Raw genomic sequence first — 12,443 nt, 5'->3', positions numbered from 1 at the left:
AGACAGACTGACGACAGACAGATAGAAATCTGAGACGCAGAAAGACGTTCCTCCATTTATATTTAGATGGAAAATGTTAATCCAATATATTGTGTCTGATTTTTTTCAGTCAGTCATTTAGGTTATAATATATTTGGTATAATTTTGAATTATCATGTCCACGTGGCTCTAAGGCTTTATCAGTTACAGTTGGTATAGGTAGGTCAAATATCGCCTAAATGTCAAATTGTGAGTTATTTGATATTAAAGCCGTACTGCATAAGGCATATAACTGCAAACATGTGATCTTGATCTGTTGCCTAATATCTCGCTTCCGTTTACAGGAAACAAAACCCACGAACGCTAAGAGCAGCATAGCCAGAAATGAAAATACTTTGATGCTGAAGTAGACTTGAACCGATACTGTGAGCACGATGTCGACTGGACTTCTTCTGCTTCTCTGTCTGACGGGTTATGTGTTTGCCAAAGAACCGCCTGGTAACAAAATTTAACATTTAACATTTTCAATTTTTTAAATTATAGGCAACTTATATTAATAACAACTGTTTTAGCCCTTGTGGGTGTGTAAATAGGCAGACCATATTGTTTCCCATCATTATGTGAGGCTATTTTCTTTGTTAATCGTTTTTATATCTATAATATTAGTTATTAAGCCATCATGAACAACAATCTTTACAATGGATGTTGTATGAGTGATTTTAACTAAAACATTTTCTAAACGTTTTCTAAATATAAATCCAAGAGTAAAAGGAGCTAGCAGCACATCTGCCTTGAAATATGATTAGGCCTTAATATTGTAAATAATCAATCACTTGAATTATAAAAATTAATTAAATTCTTATTTTAAAGTAGAACCTTGCTTCCTAATACATAAATTCCCCTTGACGTCATTTTGCATCCATTTCCTCATTGTGTGTGTGTGTGTGTGTGTGTGTCTGTGTGTATGAGACAGAGAGAGAGGGGACTGCCATTTGTCTACTGACATTTCTGTAGGTTTATTGACTATACATGAGTGTAACTCCAAAGACCTTTGAATTATTGTCTTCATGAAACTATTCTGTTGTTCTCTTGTGTCTCTGACAGATGTGGACTGTTTGGTGGTGCATCTGAAATATGTTAGTTGTTCCTGGAATAAGCAGGGGGCGCCAGAGATCAATTACACCTTCCAGAGCAAGTTAGTAATTTGGTGACAGTTGTCTTAGAATACAACTTCAACCATAAAACAATTTTTTTAATGTCATCTGAATGTATTTATATTTTATTTAGTGTTTATCATAATTTCTCAAATTTCTAAGAGTGAAATTTAAGAAAAGTAAAAATTCTTCACTTTTACTTTCACTCACCTTTATTTTCAACTCATCATTATGAAGTAAATGTTGATTGCATAATGTAATGCTATAGAAAAATGAATACTCACCATTGCCGTTTATATTGGTTCCCTATAAGCTTGCTTTCACTATGCAATTCTGTCTGGGTATGAAATGTCTCATAAAAAAGAGCCTTGTTGTCGTAAGAGACAAAGAAGGTGAAGAGGGAACGTGACAGAAACCGATGTAAAACAAGAATGACATTCACTTGATGGAGAGAGAGCCATGATTGGACAGGGACAGAAATTTAGCCCTGGACTTTTCCTGCTGGTACCAACTTTATGGATTTTTTTTATGTCCCACCAGCACACCATTGCTGCAGGCCACCAAGCTTTGTCCCAATGGTCCCTATTGCCTAACAGTTGCATTTATCTTAACAACAAAGAAAACCATACACACAGTTAATGTCTGTAATTGTCTGTGCGGGGCTAAATTCTCTTTAAATGATTTGTCTGATATACCTCACCAACCAACAGCACAATTTCTGTTTGTTTCTTGCTATATCATCCCTGTTTATGTAACATAAATGTATTAGAGAGTTGTTAATTCAATATAGTAATTGCTAATGGCTGCATTAAAGATTTCACACAAATAAAATTAAAATCACATGTTTCTGCAGAATAGCAGAATAAGATATAGGGAAGATATAAGGATTTTTTTTAAATAAGAGGGGTGGAGGTTAAGTCCTTGTCTCTGATCGGCCTCTGCTTCTGTCTCTGATTGGCCTTTGCTGCTCAGAGCGCATGTGATTAAAAGTGAGATTTGAGAGGCGTAAGTTAGTCACTTAATACATGTTTCTTACCTCTTGCCTAACTCTTACAAGATATATTTGATCTTTATCTATATATTTGATAAATACAGACCCTGACATCAAAGTGTAGCAAATTACAGAGTTAAATATCACCAAGAAAAGTACAACTTGTTATAACCGAATATGTTTAGCTAATCCTTCCCCAAAACTGACTGGATACTGTAGTAAACAACTACCAGTATCCAATATTCCCACTGCAGATGACCTGATTATGAAGTGGTTCAGTGCCACATTTACAGTCGATATGCCTGCATAGCTTTCTTTGCTTTGTGTGTGAATGCCTAAATAGTTATTTCTACACAGGTTCAACACTGATAAAGAATTCCGTAACTGTACCACCTACATGTCAGAGAACAGCGTTAACATTGGATGTGACCAGCCCTATGAGGGGCGATCCAAAAGGTTCATCGATTTTAGCACAAAACTGGCACATGGCAACAAGACCTATACGAAGCATCACCATCTGAAAGACAAAGGTATGCTTATTTACTAGGGTGTAACATAACACTGGAGGGTACTATTCAAAAAAAAAAAACAAAAAAAAACAATGAATGAAGCAGTGAATTTTATTCAATGGAAGTATTTTTGTTTTTACACCTCCTGGTGGAGCACAGGTTTAACTTCAACTTCAACATCATTTTCTTCCAGGGAAAGAAAAACAATGATAGTATTCTGACATACAAACAGGCTGTAAAAATGTACATATATATTGGCATGTCTGCCCTCTTGTTGCCACATTGTATATTGTATTCTCTGTAATTGAATCTGTCTGTCTCTTCTCAGTCCAGTTATATCCACCAGTAAACCTGACTGTCGAGAATGGAACTGACTTTAACCTGTGGTTTTACTGGAACCAGACTTATTCAGGGTGTGTTGAGAGTGAGGTTCGCTTCAGGACCAACAATAAGAAGTGGGAGGTAAGCAATCTGAGTAAACAGTCTCATCCTTCTTTTTCATTCTTTGCTTCATTATCATTTTTTTTTGTCTTCCCTTCCGACGCATCTTCCTCCTCAACTCCGTGTTCTTTTCCAGAGTAATAGAATCATCACCGGGAGACAGAATTTCTGCATCAACTTGCCCTCCAGCAGTTCCCAGTATGAGCTGCAAGTGCGAAGCAGAATAGGGAGCAACTGTGGAGAGTCTTTATTCTGGAGTAACTGGAGCGAGCCTGTGGTTTGGGGATCCAACAACAGCACAGGTAAAATTGCCTATATTTTCTGAAATAGTAATGAAGTAATCCCTGACCTCTACTGGCTACCTATAGAAACTGCAACATTACCTACTAAACAAGTCTCAGGCACAGAAGAAATATCTGGGCATTTTTTCAAAAACATTGTACAGCTACAGAGGAGCAACTGGCTGGATGACACAATAATTATCAGCTACAATGCTAAAACAAGAAGAATTTAACTAGATAATGAAATAATTGATATCCACCTCTCTGTCCTCCATTCAGACACTAATCAGATAAATATGTCTGTATGGACTCCATTCCTGTATGTGGTGGGTGCTTTCACCCTTGTCCTACTGGTCACGATGTTGCTGCATCATGAAAGGTGGGTTGGCCCGTATGTCATATATAAATGTTGGTAGTTATAGTGTTATGGTGTATAGTATGGTAGCGTGTCAGCAATGTGTACTTATTTCCTCAGTTTTTCATTAATTTTATGAGGTTACCAACAGTTGTTACTTGTCTAGAGCAGCAGTAAATGTAAGGGATGATAGAATAACAATCATATTATATATTAATACATTTTCAGTTATTTGACAACCTCTTCCATAACCAAACCTCACTCAATGACAGAGCTGAAGACTTACAGGGAACATAAGTAGTATAGATGAGCTGCTGTTGATGTGATCATCTAAGAGTAAGAATGTGCCTACCTCCAATACAGGCTGAGAATCATCCCCATCCCTGTTCCCAAGCCATCCCCAGTCTTTAACGACATCGAGGTGAGTAGCATCCAGCAGCCCCGTGTCTTCTACCCAGAAAAAAGCTAATGCAGTCATTGAAAGAATTAACTGACAAGACTTAAAACCTACAGCCATATTAGCATCCATATGAGACTGTAACTGTAAGCAGGTGAGACTTGCCATGTTAACCACCTTAGCATAGCGTGTCAGTATGCTAACCTTTGCTAATTAGGTCTAAACACAATGATGGGAATTTCATTGGTCAACTGGACTAATTTAAGTTTTGCCTCAGTGATGATGCTTGAAAGGAGGAGGACATGAGTATTTGTACCAAAGTACATGGCAGACCTAACAGTTGCTGAGACATTTATCTAAGAACCACAAATGTAAACCTCATGGTGGCGCTAGAGAAAAAGTCAGGGAATCACCAAGGTCCAGACCATGAATATATGTACAAAATTTCATGGTAATCCATTCAGTAGTTGTTGAGATATTTCAGTCTGGACCACTAGCATGGTTAAAACATAAACATTTTAGAGATATTACAAAGCCAATAATATAAATATTTAAGGTCTTGGGCTCTCAAACTGTATGTCCCTATATAAATAACCACAGTGCTCATATTCAACTGATGAAAGTACATTTTTTTATCTTTCTTTAAGGATTGGCTTCAATTCTCCAAAGGCCTGAAAGGGAATTTTAAGGCTAACTACAATGAGCATGCCTGTCCTGTCCGTGAGTACTGCCCGGTCTCCGAGTCCGACAGCGAGAGCTCTGACGGCTCTACCTTCTCTGTCACCACCGACCAAACCGACTGCTCCATCCCTGGGAACGAATCAGAAGACCAGTCTACCCCTTGCTCCTCTTCCACCTCTGCAATTCTTGTCTCATCTCAGGAGTAGCAACAGCCTCTCAGTCAGGCCTGGGTTTACCAAAGCAATCCAGAAATACTTATAGTGATAGACACATCTCCTGCATGACTGCAAGGGTCAGAAAATAATCTATGGTCTTATAGCTCCCCTTACGAGAAGAAAACGGATATCTGCTTGAGGCACTCGAAAGCAGTCAATTAAATTAAAGCTATTAGCGGTTAAGGATACCAACCACCAAATGCAGCAGATACAGATAAAAAAGAAAACAAAGGAAACTCAAAACAATGTAAAATCTCCCTAAAATTCATATGTCTGTCTTGCTTATGAGATGATAACTTTGGAGAAGTACACATATTAATGTACTGGATCTTAAGGTTAATGTTTAAGGATTTGTGCCTTACTATACTCATGAGGAATGTAAATGTTTCTTAAAAACTGTTATCAGCCTAAAACTACACTTTTCATATAGTTAATCTTTTGTAATATATTATCTAATTAAACACATAACAAAGTGTACAACCAAATAGACTAGTTTATATACTGACCAGAATATGATATCAACTTTACAGACTCTGGTACTGCCCAACTCAAGAACAAAGTTTGAATATTTACGATTGCGTCCCATATGACCTTGACTCTCTGAGTTTGACAACTTCAGGAAAACATTTCAGTTCATTTCAACAGTGTGTGGAGAAAATGACTTGTTCAAGGTGCATTTGTTTTTTTTGTTTGTTTTGTAATGTAAAGAAGAACTGTGTTAGCAGTTGCAGTTAATAAGTTACAGTTATTGTGAGTGAGTGTTAGTTTCAAAAGGATTGGGTGATAACTAAATATATATTTTTTGACAAAATATCTTGTTGGTTATGTGGTTTATTTTAGATATTTACTGTGAACTATGATAAAAGAAGTTATAAAGATTAATTAAAAAAACAGTGTAGATAACAGCCAAGAAACCAACATTCACTGTTAACTCACTAAGTGAGTCAAATTCATATAATACTTTCTAATAAGGTACCTAAAAAATGGGTTGTAAATTCAACTTATAAACTCTTAGCTTTGTTAATACTTGGAAATATTTTACTAATGGTTAAAAAAAAAAATTATTGATTAAAAAAACACTTACTAATGCTATATGTGTACCTTTGTGGTAGTCAAGTCTATAAAGTTCCTTTGGCTAGTCTTTATCTTTCTCCAATATGACACTTGTTTTCTCTTTTTAGCTAGCTAGAAAAGGTTGCAGAGCATCTAGTGCAAAATCTATTTTTAACATTTATTAAGATTTATAACTGTAAAGTTGGCTTACTGGACTACTGTATTAATAACTCTATTATTACCAAATACAAAGGTTAAGCACCAGCCAATGGAATTTTTCACAACCTGGCAACCGAAAAGTGTGTTCTTATCAAGGTCTTCCAACTGCTCTATAATGCATAATAAAATTAATAACCCCTGTAATAAAAGGTGTCTTATTAGAAAGTGACACCACATTACAATATCTATATGGTCATGTTGATATATACACCAGTATCACAATAGTACATCCCAGCCACACCACTTTTGTTTTATATTCCTATCATTTTGAATGTTACCTATCTAAATATCTTTGAATGTACTTTTAAATTTTGGTTTTTAATATTGTAACCTACTTGCATTTTAGTGTTTGTTTCCTACATTGTGTATAACTGACTCAGCTGTAATGTCCTAGCTGTATTTTTCCCTGCCTGTTTGAAAAATAAAAAATATATGTCTATTTTCGTCAGAAGCTGTGTCCTATGAATAGTAAAACTGCAGCGATTGATTTTAATTCAATCTGTCCGGTCTAGTTATCCCCGTGTCCGTTAGAGGGAGTGCAGAGTGTCCCGCACAGCACGGAACTGAGTCAACGCATTTTCCAGATTCAAGAAGGGTAGGGCGCAGGGCGGCTGGCCCCCGCAAGAAGAGAGATACAAGTCAGCTACTTCCCTAGCTGAACCGATCGGCTACTGCAATCAATTGATGTCTTCAGATGAGATTTAAGATTTTACCGTGCATTTAGTTGCTTTGACGCTAATTTGCCGTCGGTCATCCAAAGATTACAACCCGACAAAATGACAGAGTCTGCGGTGGCCGACACTCGCCGGTTGAATTCCAAGCCCCAGGACCTGACGGATGCTTACGGCCCCCCAAGCAATTTTCTGGAAATAGACGTTTATGATCCACAAATCGTTGGAGTTGGACGGAACCGTTACACAACTTACGAAGTTCGCATGCGGGTAAGTGTTGGAGCCGCAAGCCAAAACACCTTGTTGCAGCATTAGCTTTTCCTCGCTAAGCTAACTGGTAATTACACTGTTGTTGCTAGCGTTAGCATGTTTACCCGCTGTGCTGATGTCAAAACACGGACCGAGCTGTGACGTTGACGTTAGGCGTTAGGGGTAGCTCAAGGTGGGACGCCAGTAAAACTCGAGGACCGAGGATTGTCAGCGGCCTACCTTGTGGGTTTAGAGGTTGGTTGGTGTAGCGTTAGCAAGGCTGGCATGTAGAAGTTTCGTGAAGATAGTGGCTTCTTCCATCATACATGGAGAAAGCAGATTTACAGTTTTAGAGTGCAGAGTTAACGTTATACTTTCATGTTTCTTAACTAAGTGCTCTGTAGCTAGCCAAGTCCAGAGACACGGAATGAAAAATTACGATGGTAGAAAAATACGGTAGTCCCAGCAGACACCATGAAGCTAACTGCTACTTCCACTATCACAGTCAGCAAAATAATTGATAATGTAACATTTTTTGCCTATCTAGTTGTCAAACACCAATAACGTTTGTCGATAACGTTGACTTAAAACAGACTCTTTTACACTGGTAAAAGTATAGTACAAGTGTAACGTTAACGCAAAGTAGCTGAATGAGGAATGTTAGTGTGGGTGGTTTCATGGAAAGGGGAGAAATGACATGCAGTAAAGTTTCTTACTTATATTTAAATTATTATTCACATTAAGTAATAAGCACATGGATGATGAACAGTGGTGGTTATAGTAAGAGGAGTGGTAAGTTAAAACTTCTTAGTCTCTTAGACCGGCAGTTAAAGCAGTAAATTGTGTGACAGAGAAAATCACTGACACAGCAAACTTTCAAGACATTTTCAGGAAGCTGATGCTTGCACTGTAATTGCGTAATTGCAGCTTACTAGCTTTGTCTTGACGGGGGACTTTTTTTTAACTTATTTTGTGTCGTTTGCGGCTGTCTCCAGGGAGAGTAAGTCCATAATAATGTAAACAAGTTACTGTTTTCACCTCTCACCTGTTTAAGGTCGTTTTTTTTTTTAAATTGCATGTTCAAACATCGCTGTCTCACAATTACAGACAAACTTGAACAAAGCCAGATCAGTCCAGACACCAGCCTTAACTGGAAAGCACAGTGATTAACTGCCTTCAGACTTACATTCAAAAGTATCATGCTCTCAATAGCCACTGAAACACTGACAGATAATTGAGAAATGAAATTGCCAATTAGACAAATTAATGCCAGTTACACACTTTGAAAACCTTAAAATGTAAATTCATAATCTGCCTTTTAATTAAACTGCACACATTTCAGCATTCTGTGAATTAGATTCACTTGCTGGACATCTTTTATATGCATTTCAAAGAAACACCTGACACAATAAGGTGAAATCGATTTCAGGTTTTTTATGCACAGACAGTTAGACTGTTCATCTCATTTTTCACTGATTAGACATATCCTTAGCTCATTTTTGGGCAGATAAAACATTGCTAAGACATTTAATCCATAGGATGATTAACAGAAATTTATCGGATATCATATGCAAATATGCAAACCATGTCCTGCATGTCTTTTTTTAATATATATATTTTTATATTGTAAAATTGGATTTCTTTGAGTTTTTGAACTGTTTGTGTGAACAGCTATTAAGATGACACATTAGCAGTTTGGCATTTCACACTTTTTGATGACTGATGATTTTGTCAAATTATGGTGAGATATGAAGAGATATTTGTTTTCTCTACATAAGGCCTTTGTCTCTTGAGACACCACAATACCTTCAGCACTGTCAGTGAGGCTTGGTAGTTGGCAATTGTTGAGCAAGGCCTGTTCTCACCCTCCAACAGTGACTATGTGCAAATGATTCAGTATAAATAGAGGGTATATTTTGCTTTGTATTTTTTTTTCTCTGTGTAGACAAACCTTCCCATTTTCAAACTGAAGGATTCCTGTGTGAGAAGAAGATACAGTGACTTTGAGTGGTTAAAGAATGAGCTGGAAAGAGACAGTAAGGTGAGTGAGCAACAATGGCATGCTTCAGGCTAATAATTTAAGTAGACTGGCAGGTGCAAACTAATGGTTACAACAATCTGATAAGTGATAATGTTGGAGTTATAGGTGGAAAAATATAATCTGTAAATAGTTTCTCACATGTCATTAGGATTGGGGATATACTGTAGGTTTCATCTTCTGCATTAATATTGAAAATGAAATGAAAAGTTTTGTGGTGACCTTGATTAACTGTACCTCTACACCGCCATCGAACTAGGGCTCAAATTAGCTGATGAAACTTTCAGATTATACTGGATATTTTTGACCTCTGACCTCTGACACCTTCAGATTGTAGTACCACCTCTGCCGGGCAAAGCCCTGAAGAGACAGTTGCCATTCCGCGGAGATGAGGGCCTTTTCGAGGAGTCCTTTATTGAAGAGCGGCGATCGGGCCTGGAGCAGTTCATCAACAGGTCAGCCAGTTCAAAAACCTAAATTAAACTAACATATCTGTCACATAAAAATGTGGAAGAGAGTTTGAAATTCTAATGGATTGCTGAAAGAGGAACTACAAGACAAGAACAGTTCTGTATTATTCTATCACTGAGCTCTGTGGGATGGTTAAATCCAGGAAAGCATGTATCAAAGCTCTTATTGTGCTCCTTGCATGTTTTATAGCAACAAAATGTGTTAGTCGAAGCAGAATTTCACATATTCAGTATGAGTCAGGCATTGCCAAAAGTGTCGAGCCATACACAAGGCTTAACCTAATCTGTGTCTGGAAAAGCAGCACCACGTCAACTAGCTAATCCACAATTGCATTTCACCGACCTCCATGAAAAGCATTTCAAATGAGCATTGAGTGAATTTTTTTCTGTTGTCCGTCTGTGTGTATATTTCTGTAGAATTGCAGGTCACCCCTTGGCCCAGAATGAGCGCTGTCTTCACATGTTTCTGCAAGAGGAAAGCATTGACCGTAACTACATTCCTGGAAAAGTACGACACTAGGGTTTACTGAGGGAGATAGGCATGTGGGGGTTAAATTCTGCGTTGTAGAACGGACCGACTTGCCTTTCTATTCCCTCACAACTTCTCTAACCTCTCTCTCTCTCTCTCTCTCTCTCTCTCTCTCTCTGTATACCATCGTAAAGTCATATTCACTCTATCTTGGAGTTAGAGTATGTTCTTCTACTATACATCAGGAAATGTTGATAATGTTTCAGACAACTCTGTGACTCTTCTCTCCCTTGTGCATTTGTTTTATAACTGTACAATTAGGGAAGCACCCCTCCATAGTTGTGATTGTATCGTGAAGATTTGGCTCTTAATCGCAATTTTCAGGAATGAAAATAATGTACGATATATTCAGTCTTTCCCTGATGAGTGTCATATATTCATCATTGTAATATAATGTGAATAAAGTAGAATAATATCTAAATGTGTGTGTTGGCACTAATGTGTACCATAGGGATGTGTGCAGACTGTAAATAAGACTGATCATGTTTTATTCTCTTTGTTTTTGTTTTTTTGTTTGTTTTTTTTTTTAGGTATGAATGAAGTAAGTTTGCTTTATTTTCTCCTGTCTCTAAGAGCTTTCAGGAAGTTAAAGGTGGTTGCATGGGCACTGCAAAGACCAAAGGCGATAGTTCACAAATACTTGAGTAAAACAATGCTAGCAGCATATATAAAAAAATCACAGAGATCAGACAACAACGTCATTTTACCTTGTAAATATACCACACATAGTCCCTGGCTGTCACACAACACAACCAGTTATTGCCAAAAAAATGTTGGCGTCATCATGGTGTGTTGCAAAGGGAAGAACATTCTGCAATCCAGTTTTGCATTAGCCGTTATCAAGCATGTAAAGAAAAATGAATGTAAAATTTCATATAAAGTTGGAAGTTTTTAATTGGCAATGAGTGCACTAGAGTAAATTAGCTGCTTTTCAGAAACTGGCTTGCAGAAGTTCCTTAGTCCCCCAGTATCAGACCACTGGAAAGACAAACCACCACTAGTGTTTTGAGTTATGTGAACTATTGTTTAATAGCGGCTAAGTCTGTACGTCACCCATGACTAGAACTCTTTTTGAAACATTTCTTTCCAAACTAATTCTGATACATTGTCATTATCAACCGCACTAATCATTTGCTGCATGGCAAACTTGCACGCTGCCTTTGCAATATATGTGTGTCTCGCTGACAAATTATTTTACATGCCTCTGATCACCATCATGCTGTTTCCGTCTGTTGATTCAAATTTCCTTAAATTCAGGTTTTTCAAACATGGATAAATCTGTGTTTGGATAAATTCTGCCATGAAGTAAACATTGATATATCCTGCATTTTTATGTTCAAGTTACACCTGTCTCTTGCATCTACCAATTCAACACTGTATACACTTCATTAGACACATTTTATGTCTAATGAACTACATCAGTGGAATTTATTGTCTATATATAAAGCATCAATAAAAAAAACACATTGCATTCCACTTACCACATATTGATCCCTTGCAAGTCTTAAAAACACAGGAAGAGAATCATGGCAACAAAAAAAAAAAAACACATGAAATTGACATCTGCATTGCATGGTGCTTAGTGGTGAAGTTTGATGCACTGCAGCCCCTCAGCTCAGGCCATATTAGTTCTGACACTATGTCATGACATACTGCATGCAGACTTGTGTAATGTACCATGTTTAGCTCGTATTAAACTAGCAATCACATCTTTTTTTTTTTTTAACCTGCCTGTCTGTTTGAATAAGAGTTAATTACATTACAGTCCGCAAAGTATTGTCAATCTAAATACAACACATTAATGGAGGCAAAGATCTGTTCACTATGTCTTGAGTATTGCTGGCACTCCACATCCTGACACCAACAAAGTGCAGGAATCAGCTTGCCCAGTTTTATTCTGGGACTTAATGGTATTTTCAAAATATGCCTGATACTTTTGAATGAGTGTACAACTTAAAAATCCATCTGCATATTTGTTTTCCACTGTGGAAAACAAGAATACACGTGGACAACAGTGTTGCAACTCTGTTCAGTGTTTTTGACTGTATGTAGACCCAAGCAACTGCCTCATCTAACAAGAAATGCATTACACAAATACAAACAGGATTCCTGCACACATAGAAAATATGCAATTGCATAAAATGTGAATTTGATTATTTTAAAAGTTTAGCAGTTGGTTAAAAGTTATGGGGGGGCGGGGGGGGGGGGGGG

General features: G+C 37.4%; 2 protein-coding genes across 2 annotated transcripts; both read left to right on the top strand.

Annotated features, from left to right (window-relative positions):
- Window positions 1–330: 330 nt before the first annotated feature.
- On the top strand, window positions 331–6,726 carry LOC111672069 (cytokine receptor common subunit gamma-like). Its single transcript, XM_023429355.2, has 8 exons — window positions 331–477; window positions 1,084–1,174; window positions 2,482–2,654; window positions 2,962–3,095; window positions 3,211–3,376; window positions 3,635–3,734; window positions 4,074–4,131; window positions 4,755–6,726. The coding sequence occupies exons 1-8, from the start codon at window positions 414–416 to the stop codon at window positions 4,992–4,994; spliced, it is 1,026 nt and encodes a 341-aa protein (XP_023285123.1). The 5' UTR covers window positions 331–413; the 3' UTR covers window positions 4,995–6,726.
- Window positions 6,727–6,839: 113 nt separating this feature from the next.
- On the top strand, window positions 6,840–10,653 carry snx12 (sorting nexin 12). The gene is made up of 4 exons (XM_023429412.2): window positions 6,840–7,216; window positions 9,141–9,236; window positions 9,564–9,688; window positions 10,121–10,653. The coding sequence occupies exons 1-4, from the start codon at window positions 7,052–7,054 to the stop codon at window positions 10,221–10,223; spliced, it is 489 nt and encodes a 162-aa protein (XP_023285180.1). The 5' UTR covers window positions 6,840–7,051; the 3' UTR covers window positions 10,224–10,653.
- The last annotated feature ends 1,790 nt before the right edge of the window (window positions 10,654–12,443 follow it).

This window comes from Seriola lalandi, unplaced genomic scaffold (assembly GCF_002814215.2).
Source record: "Seriola lalandi dorsalis isolate HSWRI2012SDOR001 ecotype SW California unplaced genomic scaffold, Sedor1 jcf7180002054893, whole genome shotgun sequence".
Classification (NCBI taxonomy): Eukaryota; Metazoa; Chordata; class Actinopteri; order Carangiformes; family Carangidae; genus Seriola; species Seriola lalandi.
Note: the sequence above shows the minus strand (reverse complement) of the source record. Positions and strands in the feature narration are given on the sequence as shown.

Excerpts from the sequence above, each read along its gene's own strand:
- snx12 (XM_023429412.2), top strand. The coding sequence starts at position 7,052 with ATGACAGAGTCTGCGGTGGCCGACACTCGCCGGTTGAATTCCAAGCCC. Across the intron at positions 7,217-9,140 it reads CTTACGAAGTTCGCATGCGG|ACAAACCTTCCCATTTTCAA; the intron begins GTAAGTGTTGGA and ends TTCTCTGTGTAG. Across the intron at positions 9,689-10,120 it reads CTGGAGCAGTTCATCAACAG|AATTGCAGGTCACCCCTTGG; the intron begins GTCAGCCAGTTC and ends ATATTTCTGTAG.
- LOC111672069 (XM_023429355.2), top strand. The coding sequence starts at position 414 with ATGTCGACTGGACTTCTTCTGCTTCTCTGTCTGACGGGTTATGTGTTT. Across the intron at positions 478-1,083 it reads GTTTGCCAAAGAACCGCCTG|ATGTGGACTGTTTGGTGGTG; the intron begins GTAACAAAATTT and ends TGTCTCTGACAG. Across the intron at positions 2,655-2,961 it reads TCACCATCTGAAAGACAAAG|TCCAGTTATATCCACCAGTA; the intron begins GTATGCTTATTT and ends GTCTCTTCTCAG.